At 41.4% G+C, this 14,712-nt stretch overlaps 1 protein-coding gene across 1 annotated transcript in view; it reads left to right on the forward strand.

Annotated features, from left to right (window-relative positions):
* The first annotated feature begins 9,674 nt into the window (after positions 1-9,674).
* The window catches only part of crip2 (cysteine rich protein 2), a 66,029-nt gene continuing 60,991 nt past the window's right edge, over positions 9,675-14,712 (forward strand). Inside the window, exon 1 of the mRNA XM_021573862.3 lies at positions 9,675-9,968. Within this exon, the coding sequence (XP_021429537.1) occupies positions 9,926-9,968 (43 nt within the window). The 5' untranslated portion in view covers positions 9,675-9,925. The remainder of the gene's footprint in view (positions 9,969-14,712) is intronic.

Raw genomic sequence — 14,712 nt, forward strand, 5'->3', positions numbered from 1 at the left:
CCTCCATGCTTGACGGTGGAAACCACACATTCGGAGATCATCCGTTCACCTACTCTGTGTCTCACAAAGGCACAGCCGTTAGAACCAAAAATCTCACATTTTGACTCTTTTTATTGGTGTCCTTTGGTAGTGGTTCCTTTGCAGAAATTCGAAGGCCTGATTTACGCAGTCTCCTCTGAACAGTTGATGTTTATGTGTCTGTTTATTGAACTGTGTGAAGCATTTATTTGGTCTGCAATCTGAGGTGCAGTTAATTGCCGATTTCTGAGACTGGTAACTCTAATGAACTTATCCTCTGCAGCAGAAGTAACTCTGGATCTTCCTTTCCTGTGGCAGTCCTCATGAGAACCCGTTTCATCATAGCTCTTGATGCTTTTGCAACTGCACTTGAAGAAACTTTCAAAGTTCTTGAAATGTTCCAGATTGACTGACCTTCATGTCTTAAAGTAATGATGGACTGTCATTTCTCTTTACTTTTTGAGCTGTTCTTGCCATAATATGGACTTGGTCTTTTACCAAATAGGGCTATCTTCTGTATACCACCCCTACCTTGTCACAACATAACCGATTGGGTCAAACGCATTATTAAGAAGGAAAGAAATTCCACAAATTAACTTTTAACAAGGCACACCTGTTAATTGAAATGCATTTCAGGTGACTACCTCATGAAGCTGGTTGAGAGAATGCCAAGAGTGTGCAAAGCTGTCGTCAAGGCTCAGGGTGGCTACTTTGAAGAATCTCAAATATAAAATATATTTTGATTTGTTTAACACTTTTTGGTCACTACATGATTCCATGTATGTTATTTCATAGTTTTAATGTCTTCACTATTATTCTACAATGTAGAAAATAGTACAAAATAAAGAAAAACCCTTGAATGAATAGGTGTGTCCAAACTTTTGACTGGTATTGTATATATTTTTTATGCTCTCTACTTGTCAGTGTTCCAAATGGGACATTATTTGTCTTTTTACCTAAACATGCAGGCACCATCAGATAGAATTCATAGCAATCAGTGCACTGGAATGACATTCACTCTCATGGGATGGGTGGCCAAAAATAACTAACTGAAAGCCACACCCCCAATAAGCCACAGATATGACCGCATTGAGGCATATGTCACTGTGATTCTATGGCTATATGCACCATGCCTCTGCTTCATTTATTCATTTAGCAAACAAGGCATCTCATAAATTATAATCCAGTGCCTTTATCGCAGTCAACACACCTATGTTTTAGCTTGAATTAGAGTTTAAAAATGTATCATATTCCCTCAGCCTCCTGGCAAAATATGTAGAATAGCACGAGATTAGCTGTAAAACTTCACATTTTAAGCTTTGTCCCATGGCTAAATGTGTATAATTGCAGGAAGTTAACTGTTTTCTTTGGCCCATACACGTTTCTACAGGCCCACCCACCAAATAATTTATGACTACACTACTGGTATCCTATTGCACAAATTGGATTTGTAACATATGAAATAGATCACATAGTACACAATTGGATGAAGTAGTACACTGGCTCAAGAGCCCATTTTCAAAACTAGTGGCTAAAATTTTACAAATGTTCGAGTGCATCTTTAATTAAAGGCTTCCCACATACAAACTAGGGGTGGATGAAATGTGTCAGTCAGCTGAGCTTAAGTCTAGGCACTAGTTTGGGGCTCTAACACAAGTCTTTAGGTCCACCGATACATAAGCATGATAATAGCTTCCCACATGCAAACTGGGTGGGGGGGGGGGGGGGGGGTGGACAGAAGGACATGATGATGAATGAGCTGTCTGATAGGTTGGCAGTGGTGAGGGAGCCCTCTGCTGAAGGGTGCCGTGTAAAAGAGCACATCACATAAAAGAAGGGCACACACAGCAGAATAACGACTGACAATTTCCCTGGCTCAGCCAAAAAAACATTGCGACGATGGATCACTGATCAATTACCAATCAGTCACACAAAAGGCAGCAACAGCACTGAACACAGCTTAGTCTTTCGTTCCTTTCATTAATAAAAACATCAGCCGTTTTTTAATTGCTGATTAAACACACAAAGACACAGTATGCCTACGACATGCTTTCTCCTGCGTGCATTTACAGTGTAACGCCTTCATACTGTGTAATCCTCAAATGCTGAACCTCTGAGCTGGCCATTCCAGTAAGGGTAATAGTATGTTATTATGTAATAGCATAATAATATTATGTAATAGTATATACTGTGGGAGATGAAGGAGGGTAGGGATCACACAGAACTATATGGTGGAAATAGAAATGTCAAACCTCAAAAGCTTCTATTCCTACTGCTGTTTCAACCCGCTATTCCTTCCTTCCCTCCACTATGTGAATTTTCATGTGTGCCACTCCCCTGGAGACACAACACTGGAAACAAACATCCATCCAAACAACCCAAAGCAATATGCTTCCCCCCTTCGTAAACAAACACAGAGCTGGAAATGAAATAACAGATTTGAATAAATACTTTGTCTGTAAATGCATGTTTTAGATCAGAGAGGGGTTGCGGTTGGAGGGTTAGAACACTGGGGATTGGGAGCTGGGGGGAACTCCCTAGAGAGAGACATAAGGATGTGCATCGCTGAGTGAAACAATATCCCCTTTAACAGTGAAAATGACATTCAGTGGAATCTGAGACAGGGCACATAGGCAGCCCCAGCCAGAGGGCATGTAGTCTGAGCCTGGGTAGCGGGGAGGGTAGTCTGGGGCTGAGGCAAGGGTATGAGTTTGGGGCAGAGGCTGAGACTGGGGTTGGAGCCTGGGCTTTGGCTAACTGGTTTTTTTTTAACGACTTGGAAGAGTCCTTCAGATGACGAGATACAGAGAGAAGAGGTTAGATAAAGCTCACTCCCCCTCCCCTTGTTCTTATCCATTAAAACAGATACATGCCCACTCACTCTCACTCAGAACGTTCAATCCTTGATAAGACTTTAGTGTTCGAGAATAGTGGTCATAGACTATATGTCTGTCTGTCTGTTGTCAGTCTCCCTGTCTGCTTAGGCCTACTGACTGACTCCTCTCCAACAGAGAATTTTCCAGCAATGTTCCAACAGAGAATTCACTCTGTTAGAGTTAAATTAACACCCAGTAGTGTAAAAACAACCCCAGTGTTGGTGTTAATAACCAGAGTTATTGTTTTACACTGTGGAGAGTAACACAGTCCCATCAAAACTACACCCATCATTACCATATTTCCCAGAATGCTATGCATGTACATTGATTGATTATCTTATGCTACACAAAGATAATAAATAACATTTTTCAAGATTAATAACATACATTTTTCTAAACAAATACAATCAGTTAGTTACATTTATTGCACGCGTCACTGAAATGGTTGTTCCGGTTTAAATGGTTGAGGTAGTCTCCTTTATCTGAGTTCCTAACCTTGGTAGTCATTCTGAATACAAGTTGTGGTTGAATAAAAACTCTGTCTGAATTCTAAAAGGAATTAGACATCACATTGCCAGCCAGCATAATGTGACTTGCAGGCCTGATGATGCCTGTAATTTGTAAACCAGGATTTTCCTAACACCATTCTGTTAGGGGGAAAACTAGGCCATCAAAGCAAGGCCTTATGATATATGTGATGTATTGTCATCAAGTAAAATTTGTAATGATAATATTCACCTAGGTAGTAATTTGGTGAAAGCCACAGGCTTTTAAAAGGCAAGAATTCAATAACTATCTCTCTGTCACTAACAAATACAGTCATGGGTGGTAACTCTGCAATTTACTCGAAAAGAAAAGGCACCATATGCAAATTAGTTCTAAAATAACACCCAAAATCACTTACTGTAACAGTGTTTTTGCATACCACTAGTAGGAGTTGACTCTAGATTAACACTAGCTTTGAATAGAAATTACACTGTGAGTATTACTTACCCAATAGTGTTAAATTTAAGTTGATTTCCTACACCACGAAGTGTTACAAAAACCCTCAAAATGGAACACTATAATCAGAGCACTCTGTAGAGTGGTACCATATGTTGTCTGAGATAGTGGCAGTGGTTTAGTAGCCTGGTCCTAGATATGTTTGTGCCGTATAGCCAACTACTAGGTCATTGGTTATAACTTACAGATCTGATCTTACAAACAGATCTGCGACAAGGCTCGTGCCGAGGTCTAAACTCTGAAGCAAGTAGCAGATCAGAGTGATTTTCTGATGCCTGTTGACCTGGATCTGTTTAGCCACTTCAGTCCCCTCCAGACCAAGCCCAGGCCAGGCACATTCTAGGCCCATAGACTGTATATAAATAGGCCTCACCGTAGCATTCCCTTCATCGATCCCATTTACACTGTCATTTTCCCCCTTTATTCCAGCCTCCATCCATCCCCTCATCCATTCCCTCCATCCCTTCATCCATTCCCTTCATCCACCTCATCCATTTCCTTCATCCCCTCGTCCCCTCATTCATTCCATCCTCTCATCAATTCCCTTCATCCCCTCATCCATTCCCTTCATCCCCTCATCCATTCCCTTCATCCCCTCATCCATTTCCTTCATCCCCTCATCCATTCCCTTCATCCCCTCATCCATTCTATCCTCTCATCCATTCCCTCCATCCCGTTATCCATTCCCTTCATCCCCTCATCCATTCTCTTCATCCCTTCATCCCGTCTTTCATTCCCTTCATCCCCTCATCCATTCTCTTCACCCCCTCATCCATTCCCTTCATCCCCTCATCCATTCCCTCCATCCCCTCATTCATTCTCTTCACCCGCTCATCCATTCCCTTCATCCCATCATCCATTCCCTTCATCACTTCATCCATTCCCTTCATCCCCTCATACATTCCCTTCACCCCCTCATACATTCCCTTCACCCCCTCATACATTCGCCCCCTCATACATTCCCTTCACCCCCTCATCCATTCCCTTCATCCCCTCATCCATTCCCTCCATCCCCTCATCCATTCTCTTCACCCGCTCATCCATTCCCTTCATCCCATCATCCATTCCCTTCATCACTTCATCCATTCCCTTCATCCCCTCATACATTCCCTTCACCCCCTCATACATTCCCTTCATCCCCTCATCCATTCTCTTCACACGCTCATCCATTCCCTTCATCACGTCATCCATTATTCCCTTCATCACTTCATCAATTCCCTTCACCCCCTCATACATTCCCTTCACCCCCTCATACATTCCCTTCACCCCCTCATCCATTCCCTTCACCCCCTCATCCATTCCCTTCACCCCCTCATCCATTCCCTTCACCCCCTCATCCATTCCCTTCATCCCCTCATCCATTCCCTCCATCCCCTCATCCATTCTCTTTACACTATACTTTCCCCCCTTTTTCTCTTGATCTCTCTTGCTATCTTTCACCATTTTCCTGCCTAACTCTCATGCTCAGTCGGTTCTCTTTCCCTATCACAGGCTGGGAGGCATCTCTTTCAGATCTCAAGTTATTACACTTTTTCTCAATCGCTTTAGCTCAATTCTCTAATGAGAATTAAAAAAATTCAAAACTATAGGTTCAAATCTCTGAACAATTAGTTTGTTGTTCACACCAGATTTGAATTTCTTATTAATTTAAACAACTTGCACGTGTTTTGGCACATGTCCAAAATAGTAAGTACAATTGTCTACAATTTGCACAATAACTACATGCACATGGCTGATCCAACTGATGAGTTGATTCTCAGTGTAATTATCATACTCTTCACAACTTCTAAACATTCTTTCATCGTGTGGGCCATCACATGCAAAATGATCCATTCAATGATCAGAATCAGTCAGACATACATACATACATACATGTATATTCCATCAATATCTATGACATGGAATGTTTGTGATGTCTGCTAAATTGGCAAATTACCTGCCAGGTGACATAGTTTAAAAATATATATATATTTGACCTTTATTTAACTAGGCAAGTCAGTTAAGAAAAAAATTCTTATTTTCAATGACGGCCTAGGAACAGTGGGTTAACTGCCTGTTCAGGGGCAGAACGACAGATTTGTACCTTGTCAGCTCGAGGATATGAACTTGCAATCTTTCGGTTACTAGGCCAACGCTCTAACCACTAGGAATCACAATCTTACCAATCACCAATCAAGTTTGGAAGCATATATATGGAGCTTGCCCACAGCACAATCACTGTCATTTTGAACATGGAGGGGCATCACAGCCCTGAACAGCAGCTACATGCTCGTGGAATAGAAGATCAGAAGATGTGTAAGAATGCGTGGTGGTGGTGGTGTTAGGGGAAGACATAATAGAGGAAGAGGTAGAAGACATGAAGGATGTAATCAGAGCCACAAATGTGGACCATATCATAAACCATGGTCTGACAATGGAAGAGGCTGGTCGGAGAGTACAGCCTAATGTAAAACAGGTCCACAGTGTCATCAATTGTGCAAACATTCGGTAGGGAAAACAGGTTAACATGTACTCGTTCTTTACTTTTGGTACAGCATTTCATTCACAACAATACAGCAACTATTGTAAAGGTAAATGCAAGTCTGAAAATCACATACTGTGAGCATGTACTGTAAGATATGTATGAGGAATATACAGTAATACAGCACATTTTGAATGCAATATATTATCTGTAACATGATCTATTTGTGAATTCTGCATGTCATATATAGGACTGCACAACGACCACATGCTGGTGGCAGAACAGCAGTATTCAGCCATCAGCAAGAACAAGACATTTGCAACATGGTCATAGCCAACAATTCCATCAGGCTAAGAGAGATTTTTATTTTTTTTATTTTTTATTTCACCTTTATTTATCTTGGCAAGTCAGTTAAGAAAAAAAATCTTATTTACAATGACGGCCTACCAAAAGGCAAAAGGCCTCCTGCGGGGACGGGGAACTGGGATTAAAATAAATAAATACAATATAAATATAGGACAAAACACACATCACAACAAAAGAGACAACGGAACACTACATAAAGAGAGACCTAAGACAACAACATAACATGGTAGCAACACAACATAACAACAACATGTTAGCAACACAACATGGTAGCAACACAACATGGTAGCAGCACAAAACATGGTACAAACATGATTGGGCACAGACAACAGCACAAAGACGGTAGAGACAACAATACATCACGCAAAGCAGCCACAACTGTCAGTAAGAGTGTCCATGATTGAGTCTTTGAATTAAGAGATTGAGATAGAACTGTCCAGTTTGAGTGTTTGTTGCAGCTCGTTCCAGTCGCCAGCTGCAGCGAACTGAGAAGAGGAGCCACCCAGGGATGTGTGTGCTTTGGGGACCTTTAACAGAATGTGACAGAGATTACATTTTTTTTAAATGACTATGAAACAATTCTACAAGGTGCCATTTGAGAGGAATAGTGACAGATTGAAGGAGCTGTGGTACCAGTATGTCTAGGTAAAACATTGGTGTGAACATGGTATATTGTAATGGGAGTTCTACTGTACTTCAATGATGCCTGTATATACTTCTTGAAGTTGTAGATACCCATAAGAGAAGAAAACATTTATTCTTTACTAAACTGTCTGATTCTAGAATAGACTATACAAAACTAACTTTATATTTTATTTCTGTGTTACTATATAGAGAATAATGGAGCTGGAAGGACATGAAATTACTCGCATTCTTGTTTTTGTGGAGAGGCTGGGTTCAATCTGTCCAAAGGCAGGAGATGTGGCCGCAATCTCATTGGACACCAAGCCACAATTGCCACACCAGGCCAACGTGGGGACAATATTACAATGTGTGCTGCCGTTTCTGAGAATGGTGTGAGCACACATATTCCACACATTGGGCCCTATAACACCCAACTTCTCCTGGCCTTCCTAAATACACTTTACAGAGACCTAATAACAGAACACGAAAGAGGTTTAGGACAGGTGCCGGAATCGCCCTTTACTCCGGAGCTGCCGGAGTCTCCCACTTGTCCGGTGCTGCCAGAATCTCCCGTCCATTCGAGACCCGTTGCTAGGGGCCCCAGTCCGAGGTGGTGGAAGAAGGTGAGGACCAATGCGCAGCCTGGTAAGTGTCCATCTTTTTAATAAAGTAAATGAACACTGAACAAAAACAATAAAGTGAACGACTGAAACAGTTCTGTCTGGTGCAGATACAAACACTCAACAGAAAACAATTACCCACAACTCAAGGGTGAAAACAGGCTACCTAAGTATGGTTCTCAATCAGGGACAACGATTGACAGCTGCCTCTGATCGAGAACCATACCAGGCCAAACACAGAAATCCCAAATCATAGAAAAAAGAACATAGACTGCCCACCCCAACTCACGCCCTGACCATACTAAAACAAAGATAAAACAAAGGAACTAAGGTCAGAACGTGATAGTGAGGAGGTACAATTTATTGTTTTTTACAGAACTACAGCACTTTTTTTTCCACTGTTGTGTTTTTTTGGGGGGCATGGATGTCTTTTTGTGGCAAATTCTCTGTTCACTATATATGACTTTACATGTAAGAAACATGTAAAGATGGACATGCAAATGTTAATTTTCTGTTTACATGTAACACATTGCTACAAACAATACATGTACTGTATGTACTGTACAAATGTGCATATGATTTTTCTGTGTGCTACAGTATTGTACAGTATTGACTTTTCCCAGTAAACTTTTCCCTACTATTGAAATAGGTACCTTAAATGCTCTGTGTTTACACAATAGCTTTCTGCTAGACAAAACTGACATTCTGGTATAGTACAGTAAGCAGTCAGTGTCAACAAAAGAGTAGAACAAAACTGAAATTTGGTCAAAAAATATCTAAACATTTTGGATCAGTAAGGCTCACACGATGATAAAAAAAAAGTGTAATTTTGGTGGCATTGGCCAATTTACTGACTCAATAACTAGGTTTTGAAGCATGAATTAAATGTTTCGGGTGAGTTACTACATTTTGCAGACATGCAATAGAGTTGTGATGTCCCATAAAACAGTTGTGACAATTGCACTTACAGTTTAGAGAATGTTAAGACTGTTTCAAAAAATGAACCAAAGTGATTGAGAAAAACTGTAAATCCCCTTCCCCTCAATTTCCCTTCTCTCTTTCTCCAACCCTCTTTTCTCCTTTCTGCTGATCGTCTTGTGCCGAGCCAGATTCTGTACTGCAGCTGAATGAGCCGAACATACACCTGGATGCAACCACAGCAAAGTGAGGGAATGACTAGTAATGAAGTCATGTCTTCTGTGGCACACACACAGTCACCTGCGCCAGTGAGACAGACACTCAGCAGCGAGACAGCCTGATGGTTGGAACAAGGAGGCTTTTAAAAATAGTGAGCTCAGAGATCAGATTAACTAGTGGTACTAATATTCTGGGAAACTCAGAGCTCTGAGAAATAGCTTCTGGAGAATGTGTGTTTGTGTGTGTGAGTGTCAGTTCTTGGGCTGGGACCTGCAGAATGTGACCCATGTGTACAATGTGTGTGTGTGTTTCCCTCTTCTCCCTATAACATGTTTTTCAGTGTGGAGTTTACATTGAACCGTCAAATGTCAAGGCACCGTCATGAAATAAATGATTATACTATATTAGCCCCCATCTCTCTCCATGGCCATTCAATCAGCCAGATAACTGATTTCAAATGTCAACGTCTGCCATTATCACGCACGCCCGTAGAAATTCCTACTCCTCTTCAGTGAAAGAGCGCATTGTGAATCAAACAAACACTGCCTACTCGCCGAGTTGGAAAAAAAAGGGGGGGGGAGGATAGGAGAAAGTGGGTGATTGAGTCAGTGGCTGAGCGCTCCCGTCCCACTCCGTAGACATCACCGTGCTCTACCGACTCCCGCCGGATCAGTGACTGACCGCGCGCTGGACCAAAGAAGTGAGGCGCGAGAGGCGGGGTTTATGCAAATGAGGCGCAGTGAGGAGACGCTCGAGCTTCAGTGAGGCACTTTGTGAACACCACTTCATATGATCTTTCGTCGATATAAAATCATCGCAACATGGCTTCAAAGTGCCCCAAGTGTGACAAGACTGTGTATTTTGGTAAGTTACTTGGATTTCCTGACTCTACTCTAGTTTGTGCACATGGTTCGTTGAGATTTATTCGCGAAATGACACCCGTGGGAAAGGATGCAAAGACCGTAACCTGCCACAGCTATGCTAGCCACGTTATTATGTAGGACATGTCCTTACCCAAAATCACGACATTTGTGTTTAGGCCTACAAGTTGGCACAGTTTGGCATTGTTTACAATAGCTAGCTAACGTTACTGTCATCATTACTAATTATCAAGGAGGACCAGCTTATCTAAGTAGTAGTAAGTCTCTGCTTTGTTGTCAAAAAATAACTAACGCTAGATAATATATCAAGTAAGTTAAATGACTGGATTTGTAAATGTACTATACTCAATAGATGATTTTCTAAATCCTACATGGTCCTTTAGTGTTCAGCCTGGCACGTTCCTGACAACAGTTTAGTGGACAAATCCTATGCAGTGTAAATACTGGAATGATAGTAGAGGATTGGACGTTAGTGTCAGAACATCCATTCAATCTCACAATAACATCCTTGCCAAAATATGGGACATTTGTATGTATGCATTAAAATGTTTTTTTATTTTGTTATCCTAAAATATTAGATGAATCGCTCAGTTGACACAGAACTAGGACATAGCAGTAGTACATTAGTTGTGCTTGGGATATATACGCCTATGGCAGCTTTGGAGGTTGCCGCTCAATCAGTGTCCTTGCTCACTCACTCAGTGCCAAGTGTGTGATAATGCCATATGCTGAAAATACTCAATATGAAGGGAGGCAGTGTAGCCTAATTTGGTGGTCAAGCTGTTTCAGATGTACCAAACCTGCTGTTCTGTCAACCATATGCCCAGTCTGGACCACAAAGATATCAAACAACTACTTTGGCAGTGTAGAACTGTGATTTAAACACACACACACACACACACACACACACACACAAGTTTGTCATGATTAAATCAATCACCTGATCGCCGTGTGTGTGCTTGTGTTTTGCTGTCATCATGGAAAAAACAGTTATTCCTGGCTAGTTCACATCCTATCTCTAACTACATCACACACACGCGCCATCTAGCACAGTGCTTGAAGTGGTCATGGGTTCCAAATCAATTAAGTGGACACGCCTGTTATATAATAACGTCAGTGCACATGGCAGCTGCTCCTCATCCTATGGGCCAATAGGGCTGTGACGGGCATGGCATTTTGGATGACAGTTATTGGTCTACCAAATAACCGTGGTTATCGCAATTACCATTCGGATAACTAAACCAAAACAATTTTAAAGAAAAAAATATATATTTTATAGACATTTTCTCTTCTCTTCCGCGCCTGACTGTATGTGCTGCTGCTGCAGGGAGGCATTTCCTAGGAAAGCAAAGACTGGTTTGCTAAAACACCTTTCTTGTTTCAGCAAGGTGCAACAAAGTTTCATCACGTTGTAGAGTCCATGTTACCTCAGAAATGGACTCAACAGCACAAACGCCCGGGCGTCCCGTCGTCAGTCAGTTGTGCGTTCCTCACAACAACAACAACAAAAAACGTTTTTTTTAAACGGTTATGACTGTTATTTTATTTTCATGACGGTCTTCATCCAAAACCGTCGGTTATACGGTAATTGTGCCAGCCACACTCCCTCAAGTCAGACAACTAGAAGCATACAGGTGTAGGATCTTCATTTGAGCCAGTTTGCTGGAAATGTTCATTATTATGTGAATTGTAATTAACGGTCATTTTTGTAGGGCTGATACATTTTTTGGGAAGCCTTTTTTAAACCTCAAATGCACTGGAACAGTGGTCACCAACTGGTCGTTCCCGATTGACTGGTCAATTTCCAAGGCATTCTTAGTCAATCGCCAAACATTTCTGTAAAAAAAAACAATGATAAAGCCTTGCTTTCCTTTTTGTTTTGTTTTTGTCTCGTGCTGTTGCCTGTAGGTGCATCCGATTCAGCTGTCCTGCGCGCCAGATTGGCAAAGTCTTCCCATTTTTATTCATTTCATGTGTCTGAGGGTACAAACTCTGCCTTCCCAGCAGGCCCGGAGAGCAAATCAAGTGCACTATAGGCCTACCGCTGGCCTATAGTGCCAGGCTTAAAAGAAAGCTACAGCAAAGTTTATACTGTGATATTTCAAACCTTTTAAAACCCATGACTAGAGAGACTGTCAACGAACACAGCAAAGTGCTGCTGTTTTTATGACTGAGTTCATGTTTAAGTTCTTACTCAACACTGTCAACATTTTTTATTCAACACTTTTCTAGGCTATTAAAATGTGCGTTCTTCCAACACTGCAGCAGTAATGAATGAGTAGGAAAGTGTAGCTATAGGCTTGCATTGTTATCATTAGAGGCTTGGGTCTTTATTAATATCGGGGAATATAGTTCGTAGGAGTAACAACATGAATTTGTGCATGAGACAGGAATAATGCGGTGCGACTTGAGTTTCGCCATCAGCTGGAAGACGGTGACCCTTTTTGGTCAGCGGAGGAAAGGGAGAACCGAGGGACGTTGAGAGGCGGACCCTCAGTCTGCTGCTCTCTCCCTCCCTCCTCTGAGACTGAACATCAGATGAATGCACCATCAGCCCAGTAAAGTATTTAAATGTATGCTCACTCAGCTGTGCCTCACAAGTAATACAACAGCGGATATATTACCGGTGTGATCACCTAGCTCAAATGTTTACATATAAAAAAATAAAAAATGCTCTGAACAACAATGCATTGGCAGCGCAATTCAAGCAAAGCCAATATGAGGTGCTAATATATTGGCCTTACTGCACAAACCTCATTGATACAGTACTGTTTTTAGTAGGTTAATGTTGCGTAGGCTTACATTTGTCTAAGTCATGTTAAAAAAATCTGAGCAGTACATCTCAGCTTGCATTTTGACTCAGAAAGTGATTTTGTCTTAGAAAAGGTTGGTGACCACTGCACTACAAACTTTAAATGTCCTGCATTGCAGGAAGGTCTTCTGTGAAAGTGTGATCAAATTAACATCTTACATCTGTACAGAAGGCAAATAAGATTTGAGATAAGCACCAAGTAATACATTAATACTGGCAATTTTCTAAACTTAGCAGTAATTGATTGCTCCGCATTTATTTATAATTTTTTTATGTAACACACACAAACAGGGAAACAGACAGACACACACAATGCGAGCACACAGGGGAAGGGAAACAGCCTATTGAAGTTATTTTTACTGGGACTGCGTGTGGTGGGGTGAAGTGTTCACATCACAGTTGGGTGGAGTGCTGCCTCCTACCTGGAGCATGCAAGTTTATCTGAAGTGCAGAATGGGGTTGGTGCTGGGTTTATGTGAACAGCTGATGCTGCGGTTATGTGAACAGCTGATGCTGGGGTTATGTGAACAGCTGATGCTGGGGTTATGTGAACAGCTGGGGCTATGTGAACAGTTTATGTTTTTTATTTATTTAAACTTTATTTAACTAGGCAAGTCAGTTAAGAACAAATTCTTATTTACAATGACGGCCTAGGAACAATGGGTTAACTGCCTTGTTCAGGGGGAAAACAATAGATTTCTACCTTGTCAGCTCGGGGATTCGATCTAGCAACCTTTCAGTTACTGACCCAACACTCTAGGCTACCTGCCACCCCATGTAGGGGATATGTGAACACAACAGTTGATTCTGGGGATACAGTAGCTGTAACTGACAGCAGTCAGTCAGTGACTAGCCTTGCTTCAGAAGTCAGAATGGGAGAGTGGGTGAGTGAGTGAGTAACTAACTATAGCAGGGATGGGCAATGGGGGTGGGGGCCACAACAAATCTGAACTCACCATGAGGGTCTGCAGTGGCTTGCGGGTCTGTGTACCCATATCCATACTCACACATGCAGTCAGCCGGCCCCCCACCTTGCGAGCAGAACATTTTAGTGGCCCCCTTTTTGACAGCGGAAAGAAGAGATCTTTTCATGCAATTATACTCATTTTGAGAACATGTTGCAGTTGCAGTTTCAAATCAAGTTTGCTGCAATTCCACACATTTTGCCATGGGGCAGAGATTTAAAAAATATATATATATCTAATTCCCTGCAATTCTGCTAATTTTGCCAAAGGGTGGAGAGAAATGTTGGCCCATGATTATTACAAGTTTAGATAGTCTAGCCAGCTAACTTACCTATTTAAAAAAAAAATGTTTGCTGACATGGGCTAATTGAGTGACTGTCAATTAACTGCTGATGCAAAACAACATTTATAAATTGAATAGTTGACGCTGTGGCTAGTCAGAACAGTCAGTGATGAGACTTGTGTGGTTTTGTCTGCATCATAAGTGATTATTGGAGATTATACAACGGGTGGGTCTAATCCTGAATGCTGATTGGTTAAAACTGCATTCCAGCCTGTGTCTATTCCACAAGGTACCACCGGATAAATCTATGACATTAAAATGCCTCTTTACTCTGTTCCATCTAACTGTGCAATCCACTGTCTCATCAGCCCAGCCAGGCAAGTTATAAACTTGATCTCCACTTTAAAAATCATCTAGACATGATCTCAATTTTCTTTTAGACTAACATTTAGTTTTCAACAGCAGAGATTTTTATAAACCTTGCAGTCTGTCTCTGACATTTGCAACATTGTTTCAATATTCAAATTCGATCTCCAGCTGTCCCATAGTAATGAACACACAATAACCCATAAAGACAAAGCGAACACAGGTTTTTAGAAAATTTATAAAAACAGAAATACCTTATTTACATAAGTATTCAGACCCTTTGCTATGAGACTTGAGCTCA

The sequence above is a fragment of the Oncorhynchus mykiss genome, chromosome 19, assembly GCF_057628025.1.
Source record: "Oncorhynchus mykiss isolate SJ-2025 chromosome 19, ASM5762802v1, whole genome shotgun sequence".
Taxonomy (NCBI): domain Eukaryota; kingdom Metazoa; phylum Chordata; class Actinopteri; order Salmoniformes; family Salmonidae; genus Oncorhynchus; species Oncorhynchus mykiss.